This window comes from Copidosoma floridanum, unplaced genomic scaffold (genome assembly GCF_036245765.1).
Source record: "Copidosoma floridanum isolate Cflo_tuat_1 unplaced genomic scaffold, Cflo_Japanese_pri ptg000021l, whole genome shotgun sequence".
Classification (NCBI taxonomy): Eukaryota; Metazoa; Arthropoda; class Insecta; order Hymenoptera; family Encyrtidae; genus Copidosoma; species Copidosoma floridanum.
The window spans coordinates 1,764,348-1,790,494 of NW_028321898.1; the positions used below are offsets into that span (position 1 = coordinate 1,764,348).

General features: G+C 33.0%; 1 protein-coding gene across 1 annotated transcript in view; it reads left to right on the forward strand.

Moving 5' to 3' along the window:
* The window catches only part of LOC106642164 (protein CEPU-1), a 486,141-nt gene extending 461,975 nt beyond the window's left edge, over positions 1-24,166 (forward strand). The window contains exon 8 of the mRNA XM_089594618.1: positions 24,042-24,166. Within this exon, the coding sequence (XP_089450744.1) occupies positions 24,042-24,145 (104 nt within the window). The 3' untranslated portion in view covers positions 24,146-24,166. The remainder of the gene's footprint in view (positions 1-24,041) is intronic.
* Positions 24,167-26,147: the final 1,981 nt, after the last annotated feature.

Genomic DNA, 26,147 nt, shown 5'->3' on the forward strand with positions numbered 1-26,147 from the left:
TTGTCCACTATGCTCTTTCAAACAATTTTTACATATTGCGCTTTCCTTCAATAATTGCCATCGTTCGTAGATTCCCATCGACAAAAATTTCTTGCATCAACACAGCTGGTGTCCCAATTCTTTACAGCTCAGACAGCTTGAACTCATCAATGTTGTGAAAACGCAAGTGCTTCCTACTGAGTGCCTAAACTTAGAACCTCTTTGCAAACCGTTGGTGCCAAACTATCACGTGCTAGCATCAAAATTTTTTTCCAGTCGTCACGAACAGATGGCGGCAAAGCGTGTTTTAACAGCAGAATAACGCAAGGCTCGCCAAAATGTATACCTATAACTTTTAACATGCTCCTGTGTTGTTTTATATCGTCCGTTAAACGTGTTATTTCTGTATACGATTTATCAAAAACCTTGAAATTAAAAGCTTGCCTTCAAGAATCTTGTTTTGCAAACACGTTTATCATCAAAAGAGTCGCAAAGTATTTGCCAAGCCGTTGCATAGTTTTCCTTTCTCAGCTTTGTTAACAAGATTCTTATTAAAGCGTCCGCGGTTGGGCATAAACGCAAATACATAAATTCTTGCAAGTCACTAATATCAATATCCAACGCATTGGCCAAAGATTTTAATGAGTTATTGAACGCAAGCAAGTTTTGTTCGTCCCGATCAAACTTAGGCAGCTTGGCTACAGGCAGTTTTTCTCCACGAAGACTTTCGCGTATAATCGTGTGGTTGCGCATTTCATTGTTTATCGAAACGGGATGGTAGTAGAGATATTTATCCATTAACGCATGATACTGCTCCTACAAATCTGGATAGTCTGCGTGCGCCGTATCATTCTTCGTGACAAGTATCCAAAGCTTATCATGCACATCTTGGTAAGTCGTGAACAACTTCTTTAACATTTTAATGCTCGCAAGAGCTGCTGCAGCTTTCACAATGCGTGAAGGCTCAGCCTTTGTCCCCGTGATGAACTCTTTGACATAAGAAATTTTGGCATTAAACGACTCTCGCTTCTGCAAGATTAATTTTATACGAACTTTAGAAGTTGCCATTTTTGCCTTGCGCTCCCCCGAAGTCCGGCTTGTACTACAAAAAAATTGTACGACAAGAAAAAAAATAAAAATGTCGAGCAAACGCTACCTGCACCCTACACAAACACAGACAGTCGCGCTTGATCGTCCACAATCACTCACGGTCTTCACGCAAAACAAATGCTCTCTTGTTATCACTATACAAGGTTTTAAACAATTCATAGGTTAAATGAGCGAAAGAGACGAAGAAAGAGATAAAGAGAAAGAAAGAATATCAACGAAAATAACCTGCATAGGCAATAGGTATGATAAACCAAGCTTTTAGTCTATCATTTGCTTATTTACATGAACGAATATTTCGCTCTCTAACTCCCAGTTTGTGGCAAGTCACGACCAGTCCCCCACCCCTTCTAGACCGCATGCTCACAGGCTTATTATGAATTTCCAAGTAATTAGAAATTCCGCCTTGCATGCCTATAAAAACAAACAATAACTGCAGAAAAACACAAATGTACCGAGGAAGATTTCTTATCTTTTAGGCATAATGAAGCTCCCAAGAACTGTAACTGGTGTACGGATCAAGTGGCAACGGTAACAAAAACGTTGTGTGCGTCGTGACGGTCACGACTAAACATGGCTTGTACAAAAGAAATTTAAAGGTTTTATGTTTATCGCCAACATAAAGTGCTTAAAAATCTCTGCCATTGATATTTAAGAAGGTGTCTACTGTGAGCTCTTTTTTAAAATTGAGATTTTGGTGTCAGTATCTGTGTGAAATTGTGCTATATTTACCTGTCGTTAAGGGCTATTTAAAAAAAATGAGAACAGTGTGCGTCCTGCAGTTGATACTTTTTTTTTTTTTTTTTTTTTCAAAGGAGTTCTTCTTGATTCTTTCTTTTGGGACCTTTTATTAGCGATGTGTGCCCAAGATGATTATCATTATTTTGTTTGCCCGTACTGCAAGTATTTAGATTATGCTGCGTCTTCTTTGTATCATGTCCATGGGCTTCGTTACTTGTGTTTGCATCGTTGCTAACGCACGGTTCAGCATGCCTTTTTCTTGGCAACCTTTGTCTGTTAACTACTGTCTCTACTTATTTCCCGAGCATGTTTATGTATTTTTTTTACTGCTGTGTTTCACTCGGTATTTGAGTGAGCGTCTGGTGAGTGTAAGTGCTCTGTATGAAGAATTTCTGTTATGTTCATAGGCTGACTACTCATTTTGTACAGAGGTCCTCTCTCTCGATAATTAAAATTTCCGACATAGCTTCTATTACTGTTCTTATTTTAATAATTAATTTTGTTGAAGCTACTGTCACTTTCATTGTAGACTTGATTTTTCTTATTATTTTTGTTTTTATTATATTGTAATATTTATTTCTACCGAGTCTTCCGTCATTCCGGTTATAGGGTTCATTATTCTGCTTGAACCGGTTGTCGTTATTTCTATTATTACTATCATTACCATTATTATAACTATTATTATAGTTGTTATTATAGTTATTATTATTATTATTATTATTATTATTATTAATGTTGTTACTATAACTATTATTATGTCATTTTCATTATTACTGTCATTTTTGTAACTTTTGTTATTATTATAAGTATTATTATTATTACCATTATTATTAATATTATTATCATTATCATAACTATTGCAAAATCTTTTATTGCCCTCGGTGTAGCCTTGTTTGTTTTAGTTGTTATTATCGTAGCAATTCTTATAGTTATTCCTGTTTTCATTATCGTTGAAGTTAGTGTGACTGTTTTTATTAAAGCAGTCGTGAGGCCTGTTATCGTTGTAACTATTATATTTATTTACATCATAACTGTCGTTAGGCCTGTTATCATTATTTTCGAACTTATTTATGTTGAATCTGTTGCCACTCCCGTTGTAGCCTTTGTTGTTCTGATGGTTTCCGTAAAAATTTTTCTCGTCGTAAAAATTCTCTTCTCTTTTGTGGTTATGGTATTGATCCCGCAGATTGCTCTAAATTATTTTTTTTTTCCAGCATCCCTTACCATCGTATGGCCCACACTTGTGCTCTGTCTATATGTTGCTATATTAAAAGTCAATGCATTAGGGATTATGTATAATATTACCAGGTAATTGTATAACAACAGATAAAAAGTCCATACCATATACAAATTTGTCCTAGCTGTATCGCCAGGATACAAAATTATTTTAGTGCTGTCACAAATAATTCACTTACTAATTGTACGCATTATCAAGTATATAAAAGTATGCAGAGTAGATCACGACAGTTATAAAGTCAATTTTGAAGAAGAGATTATATTGGCGCGGTTATATGTAATACTCTCACCGAAATGGAGATAATGCACAGTTGTGGAAGGTACATGTACTACAGTTTAACATGTACTGCATTACTTAGTGAGCTACGAGCATTAAAAAAATCAATACAATAATAAAAAAGACAGCTTATAAGACAAAAGCTGATGTCACAAAACATTAAATACCTAAAATGTTTAGGATTATAAGTAACAAGCCTTGGTGGACACAATTTTTCAATTTACTGTTTTGTTGCATTCAACATCAAAAATATTTTCAGTATCTAGTCTGCCATCACCAATGATGAATCCATTTTATTTTATAAGGTTCATGCTTATAAGCCACATCCGTGAGTTATGGTAACTAAGATGTAATTCATACATTGATATAACATTTAAACTAATGTTTACCATTTTTCTGCAAAGCCTTACTTACTTATAAAAAGATAGTTATAACAGATGGTCATTCAGCAGTAAAAAATACAAATTTATCCATCATATAATCAGAGAAATTAGACATAAAATAATAATAATAAGACATAAAAATAAGAGTGATAGAAATAGATAAGTTTTAACATAACCACTCTCCTTAATTTTAAGTTTACACCTAATTCTAATTTTAGTCCTGTTAACTGAGAATGCAGGTTGGTACAATACTTTGACTGATTTTAGTCAAGCCGACAATTATGGCTTCTAACATGCCTTGAGTTCTGTGGGTATTATTTAAGGTTTTTCTGAAGACTATTAGAAGATTTTTCTTGATAAGAACTATGAAATCATAATCGCAAGATCAAACCTTAATTGAATTGCAGTCTTGCAAACACAAATTTTTGTGGCAGGCTCTAATGCTGCATCTAATAAAGGAGAGTTTGAGAAAGTAATAGTAAAGATTAAATCGCTGATGCCCTACATTGTGATGTTAGATTTACATAAAATTTGTTTTCTGAATTATCTGCTTAAAGACAAATTCTTATTTATTTACATGTTTCTGAACTTAGGAGCTATATAAGTACCAATACTTACTTTCTCCATTGAAGCATATATGGATCATCAAAAAAATCAGCGCTGTGTAATATTATCTTTTCACATAAGCCGTTAATATAACAGAGGTGAAAGTGCTTGCCAGTTTAGTCTTTGCAACATAAAAAATTTAAGACCTTATTAAACTTTGCAATTTTATCCTCATGGTGATCACAATCTTGATGTAACAAATAAAAGTATGCATCATTGTATAACACGTGTGAAAGTCTTCAAAATTCGTATTACAATCAAGATTGCTCACCTTTATTAAGCAAATAGTAGAATATTCAAAATGTACCTTTTGTCTTTATTAATGCTCCAAACAAATTTAATCCCTGAATCTATAAATCTATCGAATGCTCTAGTACATGTGTGTGTAGGATTAAAAAATAATAACAGTTTTTCAGCAACACATTAGTCACACGATTTAAGAAGAGGGACGCAGAAAAATAGGCAATAAATAATTTTAAGTAAGAACTATAACGAAAAAAATTAAGATACTGTTAAAAAAGTTTTTTTAAAGTTGTGAGTGGTATTTTTTATAATTTGTTTTGTAAAATCCAATAATAGGACTGTAGAATCTCTCTTTTTTTTTTAATTAAATACATTGCTACAAGTCATAGAGCTCAGTTTTATCTTGAATCTCCTAGCTTCTAGCTGGAAAATTGCACCAATTAATGCGATTACAAACGTATTAATAATGTTGGTACATCTATAAGGGACATATTTTATTTCTTACTCACCTACCAGTATTAGAGTCATATTTTAAGGTTAGAAACCAGAGACATAACTTGTTACCTTCATGGATATTTGACGTTACATATGAAATTAAATATTCTACTAAGCCAAGAATGTGGTTGTCTTGTGAGTAACTCAATTGATGTAATGAACTGTAACTATGATGCAGAAGAAGAATTAAATTGACTAAGTATCAGTGTCTTTTCCATGACTACTAAAGAGTAAATAAATGAATTTGATTGTGACACTTTTTTATATACTTTTTGACAATTTCCACAAAAAAAATTGTAAAAACAATTGACATTATTTGTGCAAATTCAAATCTCAATATTTTTGATAGCTGTGCTCGACAGCTTAAGTGAATTTCTTGTTTTAACGCTTAGATCGTATATTCACAAAAAAAAACGGTAGGGTCGCTGACGCACTCTCACAAACACTACCTGTGGATGACAGAAACAAGTTCACCAGTGGCGAAGCGGCCAACTCCGATACCACTCCTGACACTTTGACAGTATTCATGCCTACCTTCTTGGATGCAATGGTTTCAAAAGCCCAAGCCTTACATAATGAGCTGCTGTCACTGCAAAGATCGTTTTTGCGTCTTCACAAACTGCAAATTAAGGGTCATTTGATCTACTGCGACTCAGGGCGAAATTGTTTGCCCGTATCTCCCAGGTCTTCTCCAATGCATGGCTTTCAACGTCGTGCATTGGTTTGCATACCCCAATTGCAGAGCAACGGCCAAGACACTATCACAGAAGTTTGTCTGGCTAGGTACGGAGGGAGATGCCATCACACGGGAGCGTCAATGTGACCCTTGCCAGTGCTCCAAAGTTGGCCGCTACAATAGAGCTGCCTTTAGTTAATTCAGAGCTTTTTAAAGAGTTGGCAAGAAGTATCGAAGCAAAGGTCATACATGCGGTAGCCTACCATCCACAATCAAATTGTATGGTTTAGAGGCTCCATTAAACCCTAAAGACAATGCTGAGATGCTGCACGTAGTCACAGCCTATTTCTTAAAAGAAGTAACTCCAGCAAGCAGCTTTCAAGGTCAGCGATCCATCCAAACCCACCGTAGACGATGCTCAAGCCGCTCCACCTACTCATTCCAAGCCGAAGAGGCATGTTTTATAACCAGTGAAAGACGATCTGGTCACTGGGTAGTAGATAGTTGGGGCGAGGTGACCAAGTTTATCTTCAATGTGCCATTGTCGTCAGCAAGAGTTAGTGACAAGGGAGCTCTTCTGAGTAGATGACAAAGATTCTATCTCACTCACTCCAACGGGTTACCATTAGGAGCGCCACACTTAATCATCACGGAGCTGTAAATGTTCTCATTTTTTTCTACTAACTACAACATCATCTGTGAACATCCACAGCTAAGGGACTTAACACTGGCATCTCGTTCTTTTCCCTTTCAACCCTTAACTTAAGAGCACGCTACAACCATTGCTGGCTGCACGATGCAAGTATGAGAAGCTCGGGCAAAGATCAAGAAAAGAGAGATTTTACGTAAGACTTTGTTATTTTTGTTTATTTCATAATTTATCAGTGCTTATTTTATCAATCAATTAAGGAAACAAGAATCGATTACTATAGATTATTTTGACGTTGATTTTACAAAATTTATATGAAGCGGGGTCCTCTTATTGACCCTTCTACTTCTACACCAATAGCCCCACATGGACCAACATATATCTTTTTTGACGGCATTCTCCTACCCGATAACTTCTACCTTCATCGACGATCGATGTATCGTTTTTTACACTTCCTCTCCTTGTGCCATTTGAAACTTTGTTTGAATGTCTTTATCATAAATAGATGTAGGCTCGCATGGTAAGGTTTTTGAATAATCTTTTAGACTCAGAGCTGTTGCCTGTTGTTTTTCAGTGTAAACATCTTAATGCTTAGAATTTTCTGTATTTTTTTTATATAATTAAAAGCAGATAACAATGCCTATATGAAATACTTATTATAACTGTTTTTTACTTTTACATAACTGCTCTTATTGTGGATAACATGTGGTCATTTAAGATATGAATTGCCTTTTATCGGATAAAAAATATTAAATTCAAATGTTGGATTAAGGGTCTGTTGTGATGGCTATCCTAAATCTTTTGCGTTAAATTCTGCCATTTGCTCTTTGTTCACGCCAATCGTGAACTTTTAATTCTCTTTTAATTTTCTAATTTTCTTTAGCACAATACGTTAAATGCAATTGCTATATTTCCTGGAATTGTAATAGCTTTATCTTTGCTTTATTATCTAAAAGTAACACTTATCAATTTTATAACTTTCACTTTACACTTATACATACTTTAATTTCAGAACTTATATTTTCTTATCTTATCTCTTTTTCTACTCTGACTCATATTACGACTACAGTGTATATTTGAATAGTTAACTTTAGTTATTCTCTCCGCTATGATTGTAATAAAACAGATACGTCTCAACAAGCAAAGAGCCAACATCAATTGCGCTCTGAGCTCCGCTAACCACTATTGTAAATACATACGCTATTAAATAAACGCTATTTTAAACTACTACTATACTCAACAGTTTATTTATCCTCAGTAATTCTCGAACAATCGATATTAAGATCCCCGCGTTCGTCAAGCATTTTTTGTTTAAACGTAACACTCTTTAAACAGTTCACTTAAATTCAAGTCATACCACTCACTAAGATTTGTGGATTTATAAATTAGATTACTTTTTGTATTGAAGTTTTCAATTTCATTCATTCCACTATTATTTTAATGCATCACATATCTACTTGAAAGCTTGCCATTTACATTTAAAGCACTTTGCTTTTGAAGAACAGTTATAACTTTTTTTTAAACAAAAATTTTTTATTATTTAAAAATGATTAAATATGGTAATAAACAAGATAAGTTATAATATAAAATCGCATGCGTTTCTCAAAGGCTGCAATCACATCAATTCACCAAACAGTATTTTAAGGTTAAACTGCTGTATCTGAGTGCAGTCTCGTCCCCTACTAAAGTTTTTTATTAAATTCTTGTATACTTGTTTTTTAACTTACCAATTTAAGAATAAGAGACATTTATTACTGCCTTCTTCCTCTTAGTAATTGTAATAAAGCAACCAATTCCTTCAATATAGCAGTAAACATCTGTGAAATTTTGTATTGTTAATAGTGGACAGTTAGCACTCACAAACTGCTTGTTTCATGACTAATAAATATAGCTTGAATTTAAACGTTTTTCTTGCTTCACAACAACAAAAAGTTAAGGACTTGTAATTTAACGCTATTTTCTTGGAATTTTACGTCTGTACTGTATGACAAACCAATTATGACCATCCTACACTAGACGAAAACAGTGGCTTGATAATATAACCTCTAACGAGGCTCAAGTAAATGTTACCAGTACGCTATAAACACCATGAATCTCTGCTCTACCGCTCAGTCATAATTAAACTTCTAAAGAGTAATGAATTTTCATCGTAAGCGAGGACGTGGTCTTCTAAATAGAAAAATAATTAATTAACTGACAGAACTCTGCCTACCAGGTTATCAGTACTGTGGTCCAAGTACGAAACTTGTGAAACGTTTAGTTCAAGGTGATACCGGTATAGATACATTGAATGTGGTGTACAAAGAGACCAGTATAGCTTATTCTCAGAACCGTAAAAGTGTTAAGGCGAAAAAACTGAGCAGATAGACTTTTACTCAAGAGAGCTTCGCAACGAGTAAGAGCCCAAGATTCTAGGGTTAAGAAGAAATTAGCTATTCAAACAATAAAAAGATAAATAAAGCTTAAAAATACATTTAGGCTCTGTTAAAAATACAAAAAAAAGTAATAAAGTTAGTTTCATGAAAAAACCATGCACTACTCTCAAAACAGTTATTTAAGCCACATTATACAAAATAAGGGCTAATCGCGGCAATATTTCTTAAGTAGAAGTGACTTTTTCAAAAAGTGCGCGTAGTAAAGTAACAATAAGAGGCTTAAAAAAACTTGTTAAAATATAACGTACCGTACCTTACGATGTAGCTAAAAAGTTACATGTACAACCAGGTGAAAAAAGCAAATATACCAGAATATTAACACACTAGACAGAGCACAAGTGAGTGCCATACGATGGTAAGAGATGCTAGAAAAGAAAAATAATTTAGAGCAATCTGCGAGATCAACACAATAACCACAAGAGAGAAGAGAATTTTTATGACGATAAAAATTTTTACGGAAACCATCAGAACAGCAAAGGCTACAACGGAAGTGGTGACAGATTCAACATAGATAAGTTTGAAAATAATAATAACAGGCCTAACAAAATAAATGTTATAGTTACAACGATAACAGGCCTAACGACTGCTTTGATAAAAAAAGTTTCACTGACTATAACGATAATGAAAACAGAAATAATTATAAAAATTGCTACAATAATAACAACCAAAACAAACAAGGCTTCACTGAAAGCAATGAAAAATTCGGCAACCGTTATGGTAATGATAATAATATTAATAATAATAGTAATAATAATAATAAATAATACTCATAATAATAATAAAAAAAGTTACAAAAATGACAATAATGATAAAAATGACATAATAATAGTTATAGTAACAACAACAATAATGATAATAACTACAATAACAACTATAGTAATAGTCATAATTATAATAATGATAGTAATAATAGTAATAACGACAACAGGTTCAAGCAGAATAATGAACCCTATAACCGGAATGACGGAAGACTCAGTAGAAATAAATATTACAATATAAAAAAAAACAAAAATAATGAGGAAAATCGAGTCTACAATGAAAGTGACAGTAGCTTCAACAAAATTAATTATAAAAATTACAACAGTAATAGACGTAATCTAAAATTGAATACAACATTAAAAAGTATATAATAATCCTCAAACTTTACATGACATAAAACACTTATCATTTAATGAACAAACTTTAAAAAACTGTTGCCTCTCTGTTTGTTAATATTGCTTAATAATATACACTTTTCTGCAAGTAAGCATTACCAAATAGCAAGTTAACTTCGTGTGTTTTTTAAATGCCAATTGACTTTTGGAAATGCAAGTGTCCAGAATACGTAATTGGATTCTCGTTTGGTATTGTTGTTCTAAAAACATAACCTGTTAATTAGCTTATAAAATACGCTGCATGTCTAAAGGCAATATTAAAAAGTAATACTAAAACATACTTGTACTTCAACTTATTGATGCTTGCGTTCCCAAAGATAAATTTCGCTCACAAGACATACTGAATTACAGTTGTTTTGCTAATCGTCGATGCTTTATCACCCAAAGATATACGTTATTACTTAAGTATATCAAGATGCAGTTGTCTCTCTTTTTTAAAGCAAAGTGATCAGTATAGTAATTTACTATGCCAAAATATTACAAAACCTTTTTGTTTTAATAAAATCTTTGTTTCACCATCTCTAATTAATAAAAGAAAGTTTTTATCACGTATAAATAAGGCTTTTTTTATAATGTTCTCTAACAAGTTTTGGGATCTAATAAAAAAAGAAAAATAAAAAATAATGCTTAGAATTTCTGAGAACGCCTAGATAATAAAAGTGATACTAAAAAACAAAGAAAGAGTTCAAAATCTTGACAGATAAAATTTTGGTCAAAGGAATTAGGAAAAAAATAACTTAATTTAAATAAGAGAGGATGGCTAATCGACGACGCTTGCTTGCTGAAAACCACGTTTAATAAATTATATTCAAACACTGTTAGTTTCCTTTTCACTAATGCTTTCTCACTCAAAGATATATTTTTATAAAAAACTAATTCAAAACATAGTTTAAGTGCTAATTATCTATGCTTGCTCTCTCAAAAATATATATCGTTTAGTAAATAACTATACTTAAAAACGGTAAAGTTGCCAATTACTGGTAAGCGATTGCTTAAGGGTACCTCTCATTATTATATTAGACTAAAGAATAGTTGGGTTGCAAATCAACGATGCTCTCTCACTTGAGGGCCCCTATTTAATCATAAAAGATACGAAAAGCCGCTTGCACATGCGTTTTCACCGAAGGACGTATTTTGTTAACTCATTGAACAAAAAAACCAGGACATTACCAATGCTTGCTTGCCTGAGGACACATTTTAATATGACATAATACTGAAAACTTTGGGTGAGAAAGCATTAGTGACAAGGAAACTAACAGTGTTTGAATATAACTTATTAAATGTGGTTTTCAGCAAGCAAGCGTCGTCGATTAGCCATCCTCTCTTACATAAATTAAGTTATTTTTTCGTAATTCCTTTTACCAAAATCTTATCTGTCAAGATTTTGAATTCTTTCTTTGTTTTTTAGTATCACTTTGAATTAAATAGGCCTTCTCAGAAATTCTAAGCATTATTATTCATTTTTCTTTTTTATTGGATCCCGAAATTTGCTAGAGAAAATTAAAGAAAAACCCTTATTTATACATGATAAGAACTTTCTTTCAATAATTAAAGATGGTAAAATAAAGATTTGATTAAAACAAAAAGGTTTTGTAATATTTTGGCATAGTAAATTACTAGACTGATCACCTTGCTTCAAAAAAAAAGACAACTGCATCTTGATTTTGTCAAATAATAATGTATATCCTTGGGTGATAAAGCATCGACGATTAGCAAAACAACTGTGTTTGAGTATGTCTTGTGAGCGAAATTTATCTTTGGGAACGCAAGCATCAATAAGTTGAAGTACAACTATGTTTTAGTATTACTTTTTTATGATGCCTTTAGACATGCAGCGTGTTTTACAAGCTAATAAACAGGTTATTTTTTTAGAACAACAATACCAAACGAGAATCCAATTACGTATTCTGGACACTTGCATTTCCAATAGTCAATTGGCATTTAAAAAACACATGAAGTCAAATTGCTATTTGGTAATGCTTACTTGCACAAAAGTGTAAATTAATAAGCAATATTAACAAACAGAGAGACAACAGTTTTAAAAAGTTTGTTCACGAAATAATAAGTGTTTTATGTCATGTGAAGTTTAAGGATTATTATATACTTTTTAATGTTGTATTCAATTTTAGATTACGTTTAGAATGAAAAAACTTTCAAAGAGTTATATACTAAATCAATATTGAAAAACTTTTAATCTTAAGTAATTTTAAAGAAATATTTGATCTCAAAAATATTTTTGAAATATCTCTTATCTAAAGTACGTAACTGAAGAATACCTTATCTCTTGAAAATGTAAAAAATAGACCAATTTCAAATAAGCATATAAGAAACGTCCTATCTTAAAATAATGTTGTTAAACGGACTTCCTTCAAATAATATCACAGAACGTCGCATCCCAAAATCATATAACAATATATAACTTAGTAATTTATGATTCAAAACTCTTAACTATTAGAATACATAAAAATTAAATTCATATTTTTTTTCGATGAACTTTTACACATAAATCTTAATTTTTATTGATTATATCGAACTCTTACTGTTAAATTTATGTTATTCATTAATAACTCAAATGACAACTCAATTAAAGAGTACACACAAATCTAATAGTATATGACTCCGAATACATATTACGTGGACGAAATTCTTATTTTGACTACTACACAAATATAATTAATTCTTGTTTAGCAGAAACCAGCTGTCAGCCCAAAGGCCTTATTAGCTCTTACTTACGATGTACTTTTTTTTTAACTTATTGACTTGGCCTTGTGGTGTTAGATCACACCCAACGGTATGTGTGCAGTAGTGATAGTGTGTCATACGCGAAGTGTCGTTGATCTTCTGCTTGTATTTATATTTTGCAGTAGTAGCGTATCTTATTTGTCTTTTAACTTTATATATTTTGTCATTCAATCAAGCAAATTTATTGCCACATTCTTCGTTTCTCGTAGTTATTATACTTATTAAAAGTGGAATAGAACTTAAAGGTCTTTTTTGAAGTATCAAGATTTCTATGTTATAAAAAAGCCTGACTCATTGTTCAGCTACAACTTGCAATAATACTTGCGACGGACACTTGGGCAATTGCAGAAATTCGTTCGTCAGTGGTCACTTATCCAGGTCTTTGCTTGCTGCAGCATCAGGGTGACAAGCAACGTTTTTGTTCAAAGGATACGTTAGTTAAAGAGAATAAGGTCTGAAATTTTATTGATTATTGAAGGGATTTGACCGTGAGTAAAAGCTAGTGGCGTTTCATTATTCTCGTTGTATCTAAATGTTTTTGCAAGTGCAGAGATAATTACGTATTTATGAAGTAGACGAGCTAAGTAAATTTTGATGGTTCATAGTAGCGTAAGTATTGGCGTATAATATTTTCCCAACTTCTTTGGCTTCTAGAGCTACCTGTAAAGCACCAACAAAGGTTTTGAGTACGTTTGGCATCATGTTCGCCTTGAGTCCATTAGGTAGGCCTTGCATGAATGCTTTATAGCCAACCATTTCTAGATATAACTTTGAATTAGGCTATTGCTGTTCAGGAATGTTGTTAGATGCTGCCTTTATTATAGCTGCTCTATCGCCTTGATTGTTAAGCTGAGAGATTCTCTCCTGAGAATCGTTAGCAGTTCCTCTCTATTTCATCTGAGAATATTTGATGTCGGTAATTTACTGAGCGTAAGTTTTAGAAGAAGTAAAGCGTGCCTTTGAGTAGTTTATAAGATCGTCTCATTTATTTATTGAAAATCCATCCAGTTAACTTCTTGCCCTATCGTTTAGCCTGAGAATGACTATTTTTAAAAATAAAGGTTCTTCCTTTTTTGAAATGAGGGACCTACCGATTTCAATATCTTGCAAAAATCTCTGAGAGGTATATTTTGACTACTAAATATGGGTGTGTGTAAAGCAGCTTGATTTATACGTTAATTTAAATTATTTAGGGCTATGTTACGTGATCATTCAAGAAATCCACGCGATTTTTTGGATTCTTTTGCCCTATGGTACTAAACGAGTAGCTGTACCCTTGTTGTTACCTCAGCTACCTTGCGTACATCCTTGAGTGACTGTTCCATTATAACAGAAAGTTTTGAAAATAGATAAACGAAGACAATGTAGAAATTTAGGAGAGTAATGAAAATAAAATGAAACGACAAGAAAAAATAAATTAAGAAACTCCGATTTGGTTAAAGCATACTCTACGTAAGACAAAAGACTAAGCTCCACGGGGGATGCCAATTTATTACGTCTGAACTTTTATAAGTAAAGAACGGAACACGTAAATTCGTTATACAAACAAATGAATTTGATTGTTGTCTTATTAGGAACCAGTCGTTGGTCCATAAAACTTATTTGCTCTTACTTATAGTATACTTTTCTTTGAAATTGTTGACTCGTCGTTGTGGTGTTAGTTTTTACCAAGCAATATGTATGAAGTCGTGTACGCTGAGTCGGCGTTGACCTACGGTTTAAGCTTATGTCTTATATTATATAGTGGTAGCGTATTTTATTCGTCCTTTTTTATCTCACGTCCTTATTGAAGTCCTTGTGATATGTTGTGTTTTCAAATGTTCCTTGATATTCAATTTATTCGCTAAAATTAGAGGTATGTTTCAAGAGTTAAAAATCTTACATGTCATACAATTTTATAATTAATATAATTCAATTAAAAGAAAAAATTTGAATTGTTGTGTCTTATCTGACGATTTGATAAATTTATAAAAGCTGGAAATAGTTGATTTTACAAATGATATAAATTATAAGGTCCATAGTCTGTTATTGATATTTCGATATTAACTTTCTTTCAGCTTAATTCTTAGCTGTCACGTGTTAATACTTAACGCTAAAAATTCATGAGATCCTTTCACTTGTAACACAGTGTTGTATGTTTTAAGTACCAGAAATTTTCAAACCCAGAAGCAATGTATGTAGCCTTGTTGTTTTTTTACTAACCGTATTATTTGTACTGATAAATAATCTTGGAGCAAAAATTTAATCAATTTATTGGGAAAAACAATTCTTCATGTACCACTTCTTTATTATGTCACTAAATTCCAAAATAACGTGAAAATGGTTTTTGCTTGAAACTAACGTGCACAAAAAAACTGAGACTTCTTATTTACGTTTCTTAATATTATTTTTTTTACAGTGACAACATTGAGCTTTTGAATCATAAAAAAAACATTTAAAAACCCTTATAATCGTCATATCTTTATGAGCTCTGTACGCTGACATCTTTTAGTTTTAGCAAAATTTTATTCAATACGCTGAAAAAAAGTCAAAAAGTCAGTCTAGGAAATTTTCTTTATAAATTAAAAAATGCTCAGAAGAGGTCATGCTTAAACTGAAATCGTTGACTTGAAATACATCTCTCAGCTGCGTGGGTATCACTGTAAGAGGTTTTGATTCTTTTACTTATGAAAACAAAGAATGGAGTAAGTATTATGGAAATATTGATTAGGTAAAATTGAAATGACGTGATATGTAGGAAATAAGGAAAAACGTATAAATAACGAAGCTTTGAATCACAAAATGATACTAATTTCTGTCTCTAGTAGCAACAAATATGTTTCATTGTATTATATAATAATTCTTGATAATCTGAATTTATCAACAATATAATTGTTGATAGCAAAAATTTATCACTATCTTTAAATAAAATCATGCCTTTCTGAATATTATAAAATAATGCAGTGTAATTTTTTCATTTTTACTAAAGCACGCTGGAATTCTTTTTGACGAATCAGAAAGCACGGTGATTCTTTCCATCGCAACCAAATGCTCTGTTTTTTTGTCCTAACCAACAGCACTGTGATACTCTTCATTGCAGCATACATCGCTGTTGGTGTATTTTTTGCATTCAGGCGTCCTGTCCTTTCATTTGTCACAGCCTACAATACTGAGATTCTTTTCGTCACAGTTTATAGTGATGCGATATATTTGGCTGCATCCTATAATAGTGTAATAGTTTTCGTTTAAGCAGTCTGTTGGAATAGTCTTAAAGACATATCTGTGTTGGTAAGGTTTTTGATTCAGGCGTCACTTTATGCTGTAGGCTACTATTATCTTGTAATGTACGCAGTAAAGAGTGAATTAAGTAGAGTGCCAGGAGAGAAATCGCAGGGGCTGGCGAAATTCTGCGGAACTTTTCTTTCCGTGGTTGTACATTACCATTAAAAGTTTGACTAAAGTTTTAACTATAACATCATTAAATACTTGAAAGTAATTTCCTTCATTTTTATATTATTTTTATGACAAATTATTTATTTCGATCATAAGCTTTATTTCGTAATGAATTGAACATAAACTTAAACTGAAGGTTCCAAGGCCACCAGGCTAAAAAGCCTACATAGATTGTTATCCCTTCGGGATTCTAATTAAGTATAATTTTTTATTTACTCATAATTCTAATCCAGTAAGGAAACTGATTTACTTGTAAAAGAAAATTCTGACTACATTAGAATCTGTACTGGATTAAAATTACAACAGACTTAAATTCCTTACTGCATAAGGATCCTTAAAATTCTACTACTGATAACTTTTAATAAAAATGAATAAGGTGCGTGTAACTACAGCATGTCAAACTTTCTTAACTTTTGGCTTTTGGTAGAGGCAGTTTTAATGAGGTATTGCCAATACTGTAAGTATTACTTAGGGTCCAAATACCCAGAAAATCCCGCGAATAAACTGCAGCCACATGCTGATTCCAAGTGAGATCATCGGCAAGGTGGACCCCCCCAATTCCTTCACACAATCAAGCAGAGGAACAATATGTGCGCCAGCTTTGATAGGTGGTAACGCTGCCTTGTCTACGCGCATCAGTTGTTGGCAGGTACCAAGTAAAATAGCCTAAAGCTTACTCCAACTAAAACCCAAGCTGAATTCGTCCACCGGATCCACCACACCACCAATGTCGTGATTCAACGAGTAAATCACTCGGTTGACATCAGACGGGACGCAATGGATATAGTACTACAGGTCATCCACGAAGAGAATGCCCATATTATGGCGCAGCACCAACAACACGGAATCAATAAAAATAAAAAGAACGATAGTTACCGTGGAGGATCCCTGCAGTCCCCCTGAAATACTAGGCAACAAGTCTGTAGAACCTCTAATTAAATCTAGCACTGCCTGAGACCAACCCGATTAATAACAATAGAACCACCTAATAGCGTCAGCAAAGCAACCCATACCAACCATAGTATGCAAGAGCACGGCATGATCAATCAAATGAAACGCCCTTCGAAAATCAAATAAAACAGAAATTGTGATCATGCCACCCTCCATATCCAGACAAACGTCCTCGGTAATTTTTAAAAGTGCCAACTGTGTGCTACAATGGCGTCTAAAGCCAGACTTCATCGAAGACTCTAAATTATGGTTTTCTAGGTATAAAGAAACTCTGCAGGCAGCTATCACATCAAATATGTTTGCAAAGTGGCCCAGGTTCGCAAAATATTTTACGTTATTAAGGCTAGCTAGCCAGAAAATCTTTGCCAAGGGGACAATAACTGACTTTTTCCATTCAGTTGCATAACTATATGTCGCAAAATATTCGTTGAAAACAGCCGTTAAAAAGGGAACTACAATAGATAAGCAGCCATGAAAATAAAATAATGATAAGCCATCCAAACTATGGCCTCTCGTTTGCGTCAAACAAATGGCTATGGGCTAATGAGCTTCCAATGAGGATTTGGGTTTAAATGAAAAACTCGCACCATCGGCTAAAATGGTAGCCAAAATAAGCTGGAACTCACCAATCACGGTGGGCGCACACAGGTGACGTCAGAGAAATGACACGACAATACCTCAGGTGAAATACGAGTCGGCAGAGAATCATGGGTATCACCCAGGAACCCAAATTGGTACGATAACCTCCAACAAGTCTCTGAATCGTGCAATCTCTTGTTGAATGCTGCAGATATCCATCACGCGCTACCACTGTATCCTTCTTTAGTTGAGCTCCTACGCAACGATATTCTGCAAGTTTCTTGGCACTCCGCATCCTCCTCCCCTCTTTGTAAAGTTTATTCAGACAATCAGAGGCGAGCCGGCTACATCCACACCCGTCAGTTGTGAGTAATCATCCATACAAAATGCCTCCACATAGAAAATCTGAAAGTCACGTATAGTATTTCAGACTAATATTCGAGGCGCTGAAGTATCATAGTTGACACATAGAAAATCATGGCCATTTATACACGGGGCATTAAATTACCAAAATAAGCGCACTCTATGCTCAAAGTCCACCAGCACAACATTGCACTAGGTATCATTGGTAGTGCAGTGATGCGTAGCTCCAAAAGAGAAAGCATACAAAGAATTTTTAGTAAGAGGCCGTGCAAATAAGTCCCATAATAATCATTACTGAGAAGATCCGAGTTTAGGTCACCAGCAACAACAGTACCTGAAAGCTGGGTAGTCACACGGTCCACACGGAAAAAATTCGGACAACACGTAGAAGGGACCCTTAGAGCGTTAATAAACTGAAACCATTAAAACACACAATCCAGGTGAAGCCCAAATGTTCAAAATTAAACATTCCGTCTCGTTTAGTCTTGTGATTTGAGGATCCAAGATGATGCCATAACGAGAAAGAGAGAGAGAGAAAGAGAGAGACAAAGAGTAATCCAACCATTTTTTGTTGTTCTCGTAGAGCTCGCAACTGTGTATACATCACAAAAGCTAGATAAGGCAGTGTTACTTGAGCAGGTAAAACATTTTTCGCTTCTTCTTATTTCAATTAGGGAATTATTTATCAGCATTTCGTCATTCCCTCCGAAAATTCTATGCCTTCTGACAAGCAACATGTGACAGAATTCCCTGTTACATTAGGTTTCAGAAGCCATAAATCAGAGATTATAGAGAAAAAACAAAGAAGAGTTTACGTTTATAATTTTTTCATGTATAGCATTCAGTACGGTCCAGGATTTAGCGTCTTTAGCGCCCACTGGGCTGAATTGGCCTTGTGCAACCCCTATTACTATTGTAGAACTCAATGACTTAATTGGCTTCATATATTTGGAGCCTTTCGTAAACAGAAAAGAACGTTAAATACAATACTGGCAAAAATATAAAGTAGTTGTTTTATCTTACATGGCCAGGATTGTAAATTAACGAATTGTACACAGTAAGTCTTGTATAATTGTTATAAATTTCATCAGATATAAAGTAATTTATCCATCTTTTTTTACATGTTTATAAAAAAAAGCTGAGCTTAGTTGATTCTAAAGTATAACTTGGATATTTAATTGAATTTAATCATTCCCACGTACAACAATATATTAAAATTTAAGTGTTACGCTTATTCTAGATAAAAATCTGATATTGTGTATAAGGTTATACTTTTAATAGTGAGCTTGGAATAATTTAACTTAACTACTTGTATCACTGCATTATTAATTGATTCAAATATATTATAAGTTGAAGGAATTAAATGTACTACAGTTTTATACTAACATAAAAAGCAAAGTCACTAAAACCGTTGTAATCACTGACCGCAAAAACTACTCAACTGATCTTGCTCAAATTTGGCATACAGATTGATGATACTTTTTTGATAGTTTTAGTACAGTTTTAGTCTTAAAAAAATTAATAACAATAGTAATCAATAAGATCAAAGTTTTGTAAAAAATGCTAGCTTTTTACGTTAGTTCAGTAGGATCCACTAAGTGGCGTGGACGTAAAATCAAAGCCACCTGAAATAAAATTAAATAAGTGTGGTTATAATACGCTCAAGAGTCTTACCATCTTTCATAGTTGTTCATGAATAGTGTGTCAAGAATAAATATGTTAGTCGTGCAGCTGAATATTCCAGCTACCGACAACACTCTTCTCCAATGGGCAAGTGACTTACGTCCAATTCAACCCTGAATGACCAGGATTGACAAGTGCCACCAATAAAAAAGTGTTCTCCACGATAATGTTCCTGGGGAGATACCAAAGACGAGTTTGGCCAGAGCACAACCTGCTCCAACACTTTAAAGTTTTAAAGCCGTTCAACCATCCGTTCTGATACTGTCAGAGAATTTCTGATAACAAATTCAAGCCAAGGACGATAGCCCTGAGGAGTACGGGTAGTCACAATGGTCTTCTTCTCACTGGTTGTTTCGACAGCATACCCACAGAGAAGGTATTCTCCAAGCCCACTTTCCCAATTTTACGACGAGCGGTTAGTTATCCAGGAAACGATCTCAAGACAATATATTCTTTAATCAGCGGTGTACCTTCCTCCAGCATGATATCTATACACAGAGACTTCGAGTCTAAGAGTCAAGCTATCCACAGCCAGCTCTTTATTATCACTAATAATAATAAGGAACAGCTGAAACTTTCACCACTGGCCCAAAATAAGTATCTACTTTCTCTTAACAATCAATCTCATCGGTTCTTTTAAGGGCCACCCAAGCTTAGGCTACCTTGCCAACAAATACGTATTTACTACCATTTTTGGCCACAATTCATAGACTAAAAGACTACATAAGGCCAGCTACTATTAAATCAAGTCAATTATTCACTGGCAGACTTCACAAGCAGAGTAGTTTGTTGCAAGGCTGCAAACCCTGGTGACCAATGGCCCTATATTACCCTCTCAACTCTAAGCATTTAACTACGAATCACCGATTATCTTCAAGATCTACACTAGGAGAACCTAACGGCTATAAAGGAAAAAAAAACTTGAGCAAGCGGGACAGTCTCCAACAAGCGAACATCATAAAATAATGTCCTCACCCTAAATTTCCAAAACAACTGAGCACTACAAAAAAAGGTGATTCGTACACCAACATCTTTGACGTAATATCAGAAGACTTTGGAAAAAAGTGCTCTACAACTAGCTCAAAAGCTTCAGACTTCGTAGTTTTTTTTTCCGAACAGTCTGGTGCTATAACAACAGGCCAGAGAAGATCACTCTGGAGTTTAGAGGCAATCACGTTTGCTGGAAACTTCAGTCAAGAAAGTATTAAAACTTAAAAGAATTGACAAAAACAGCATTCAGGGCTTACAAAAGTCTTGACCATGCTAAAAGTCGCAAGAGGGCCAATTGGGAGGGAAACTTCGAATGTATCTAATAAATACAATTTTAGACATTGAGACACTGACGCAGAATATGTGCGACTGTTGAAACAGCAGTGGTTAAGGTGACAATTAAAATCCATTACGTAAGAGATCAATTTTTTATTCTACACTCACAGTAATCTCTAAAATTTTTCAGATTTTCAGAATAGGTAGAATGTGTTTTTGTTTTTTTGTGGCGATAAGAAATGTAGAAGTGAAGCTCTGGGACGTTATGGCTCTGGTTATAAAGTTGTGAGAACAGAGAAAATTTTTTTTTCTATTTATATATTTGTTGCGAGTTTTAAATCGTTACAGATTTAAAAAATAGCCCTTTTCATAGATTATACGGAAGAAACTGCAAATCAACGGCCCTTTAGGGCCAAAGATTATTCTATGGCATACGAAACGTGCCGTACTTTTCTTTCTTAATATTTGTTCACTTTTTACAGCTTATTATTTGACCAAGTAAACTGTATGGATTCCGAACGAATATGTTTTTAATAAGAAGATTTTGGTTTAGCAAAGTGTCAGGAATAGATGTGGAACTTAGAATTGAATACGTTCCACATTACATATTAACACACTACGGTGTTTTCTTAGTGGGTCACGGACGACACCGTGACGGGGGGTGGGAGGGGGGTCGCTTGTTATACATAATTCATGCTTGCTCCAGTTGTTATCACGTCAGTTTTTTTTTCTTTTTTTCTAACTCGTAAAGAAATTCCAGCAACTTAATAAATTTTTATTATTTATAAGTTTTAATAAGTCGGTAAGCTATTTGATGAATAAATAAGCTAAACATGTATACTATTTGGTAGGTAGATTTTTTTTGGACTACTATTGCCATATAACGTATTCTCGATTTAAGTAGATTTTAACCATGCTCTTGCCTTTAAAATAACAGTCATTTTATAATTTTAAAATGCTGTTTTTTTATTTCTACGTTAGTTGCATCTGAACTGTTGCTTTTGATTAATTGTAGCTTAGCTCTTGGTCATGGTGTTCTAACGTACTTTTTTTGAAAATTATTAAAAGGACTACAATTTTTACGTGTATAATTCTTAACTGTGACTTAAAGTATTTCTTATATTTAGTAAAAAGTGAAAAAATAGGAGACAAATACATAGCAGTCGATAACGTTCTTTCGTTCCATTTATCTTTTATGATTTTTCACGGTGATTTGTAAAAACGTTATTCCTTTTCTACGATGTAAGAATCAAAATTGTAACATTACCTTTCAGATAGAGCTCACACTGTCTGCTTATTAAATTGGCATTTTAGCGTGATCTGCGTAAGAATTGCCTCTTAAGTTGTAGGTTAGGGTTGAGAACATGCAGGTTGTAGCCAAAATATCTTTCAATGTGCAGACAACGCAAGTACTTTTTCGGAAGAAATGTGGCACTTGCATCCCCGAAACCAGGAAAGAAGAGTCAGCTTGCAGTAAAAACATTATAATAACGAAAAATTCTGGATTTGGTAGATTTAAAGAAAAACTCGCTTTGCAAACAAAAAATATTAAAGACGGAAACAACAAATACTAGAGTCCTTGCTACGTCTATTAAGCTGCAATTTATTACTAGAAGTAATAATAGTAAATAATTGCATTTAGATGTTCAGGATGACGACTTTGCCTGATGCTATTTATTTTGAACAAAAAAACCCTCCTCTCATGTAAAGCTTACACCAACACAGCTCTTGCTTTCATCTTTATAGCAGACTTTCTTATCTATTACAGCAGTAAAAGGGTGGAGACACTAAGGATCGCAAAAACAAAAAAAATTAGTCATTGACCCACTGAGAAGAGAACTAGCATTTTATGTACAGTTTTTTTACACATGGAAAAAAATTACATACATTATTTTGACAGAATGGTAATCTAACATAGTTCAGCTGACTTTTTACTGTTCGAACAGTAATATATACTGTTTTGAATAGTAGTTTTTATCGTAAGTACAGCCATTTTTGTTGTTAATTCAATAGAAATTACTACTCATAATCGTGAAAATTAGGTTAACAAAAGTGAATCACACTAGATTACTGTTATGGCACAGTCAATGTCACAGTTTATTTTTTTTTTTGTGCTAACATCGATCAGTTAACGCACTTGCTTGAAAAATAACTTGTTAATTTGCCTACTGTACTGATAACATAAATGTATGCTCTTTACTTAAGACTGAATAAAACAGCACATGAAACTGTAGCTTTACCTGATATTATCAAATACCTTACTCTCATTTGAAACTTGTAATGTTTCAAGCACGATATGCTAAATGTTTTTATCGAACTTGCAAAGAGATCTAACTTGGGTTATGAATTTTACCATTTATCAACCATTTTTCAGCTATTTATATCTAGCAAAGGCCTCAGTTCCTAGCTCTTCACGTGTGTAAAAATTTTTATACACACAGCTAAAAATTATAATGTAAAATGTCTCTGAGTTGTCTACAATTTATCGTTGAAATACTCATCGAACTTTTTATATTACGAAATATTCGTCTACTAAACAGTGAATGATTCTTAATATTTCAGTATTTGTTGAAGACTCCTGATGAAATGGGTGTCTTAACATTTCAAACTAACTAAGAAAATTGTAGGTGTCCTTAAGTTTATCACTTGATATCTTGCAAAATTTTATTGATATTGTATTTTCATATCACATCAGAAACGTAAAATTTGTTTGTCATCTTTCAATACAAAATATCTTATAAAATGAGTGCTATACTTTACAAAATGCATGGGTTACTAGTGTTACACTTTAAATAACATATAAAAACATAAGAAACCTAGCATAAAGGATCTTGTCACCATAAACTATAAGAATTAATTGTTTTATATTCATCAAAATTAAATAGATATATTAAGTCTTCGTTCAATTACCATTAAAGGATACATAAAAAACTTTTTTAACAAAAACTTAAATTCGTATAATTTATCTATTTAATAATTGAAACTTCAAAAGCCAACTTATGTATTGTTTTTATATGAGCTGAAGAAAAATTATAATATTCCAGGTATTGCAGAAGCCACACGGGGTTTTAGTCTGAAAAAAAACAACATCAATGATATCTTATTATTCTGTATTGCTGGTATTTTGCTTGGTATCAGTTTATTTTGAGACGCCAATATTTCTGAATGAAAAAATAAGCACCGATTGTTAAAAAAATGTAAATATATTGTATAATAAAATGTATTTTGACAATCGTAATTTATTGTTTTAAAATTATAATTTAAGATTTTTCACAAGTCTATAAAATAAGAGGTTTGATGCAAAACCATTTTAAATAACACTATATAGGTAAGTATTACAAAATTTTTTACATCTTGGATGATTTTATCTTATACTGGATTTTAAAAAAATTATGTGAATTATATAAAATTACCGCCTGGTAACTTTTATTCTGAAAATCACTTACAAATAGTAATACAAACGACTCATAAGCATCAGTTTTTAATTTTTTTTTTTTTTTTAATATCTCGAATTTCTTGTTCATCATTTTTGTTTTATGTTTTATAAATAAGAAGAAAATCACTATAAAGTGACGCGTTTGACGACTATCTAGAGCCCTAGATGCCATGGAGGCCACCATTGACTTTACAGCGGTGGTAATGAACTCTCAAAACCTCCAAGTAAGTGCTTTTGTGTGGTATAAAGAGCAAAACTCTAGGATGCAACGTGTTAAGTACTACGCTGGACCCCAGGTGTTTCAAATGACGTGACCAAGTGTATAAATGTGTACAATGGCCCTTGAAATCCCGGAGTAACAAAATTTGACTTACTTATGTTAAAACTGACTGAGTTGTAAGACTATTATTCATTCTTTCTCAAAGTTGCTTTTCTGTAATTAATATTTGTATTGCAAAAAATTTTTTCATTTAAACTCAGATCCATAACTATCTAAACTTAGTTTCTGGATGACATTGATAATCGAATGAGAAGAATTTCATCATTATTTATCTAGCTGCGCTATAAAAGCTTGGTTTATCTTATTTTATGATTTATTACTTCAATTATAGGGTTTTTTTTTTGAACTTGGTAATCTTTGCTCTCATCACATAAAATATCAATCAAAAATTTTTTTCCTCTTTAATTCATTACAAATACAACCTACTTATTTTATTTAGTCAAAATTCTATTTCTTGTATTTCATCAATGCAAATTCATGTGTTGCAGCTTGGTCTGTCATTAAAAATTAATAAGGATAATCTCTTTTAATGTATAATACAGAACTTGAAGAGTTTCTTGCTTTTACTAATGGCAGGTGCTCATAACGCGGGTGACTGGCCTATGCTTATGAATTCATCTAGATTTTATTATTTTTCTTCGTTACCATTAACTCGTTTTGATACATTTTCTGGTACTTTTGAAAACTGGAAAAAAATTCCAAGTTGTTTTTAAGGCCATAGTTAAGGAAAAGTAATAAATTTGTCGTACTTTTACGTATTAAAAGTAAAGGTCCCATGTATGGTGAGAGGCATCTGATTTGGTTGAAAACATTAACTTCTCTGAGGAAAATTATAGTCAGCCAAGGAATATTCTTGGCATGTATTATGATTATCAACATAGATTAGTAACATGATATACTAATCTGATTTTTGTATTTAATTAATGCATTTTTTGTTGTTTTTATCAAAACTTTAATATCATTCTTGTATCTCATTTCAAACTTTGTTATGGTCTTTGTTTTAATTATTGGCTTCGTAATACATGTTTCCGTCACTATCAAACTATGCTTTTTTTTATTTACTAGCCTAATGTCAAATGTTTGCCAAAAAACAGTATAAAATTGGCCTAAAAAATGAAATGTAAACAAGTTGACACTTGATAGGTGGTGGAAAACTTCTAGCTAAAACGCTGTACAAATGGATGCACCTTACGCAAAGTTTTAGTTTCTTTATATTACTTACTATGGGATCAGCACTTGTTGACTCAATGTGTTTGGGTTGTACTTCTCACTTTATTTGTAACTTGACAATTACAAGAGCCATGAAGTACACAGTCAGCTTTGGTACAAAACGACTTTCGTTAAGGATATATCTTTGTAAAGTGTTGAAATTCAATCATTTAAAAAGAAAAAAATTGTTCATTCATGCAAGTCATCACTTAACAACCTTATCTT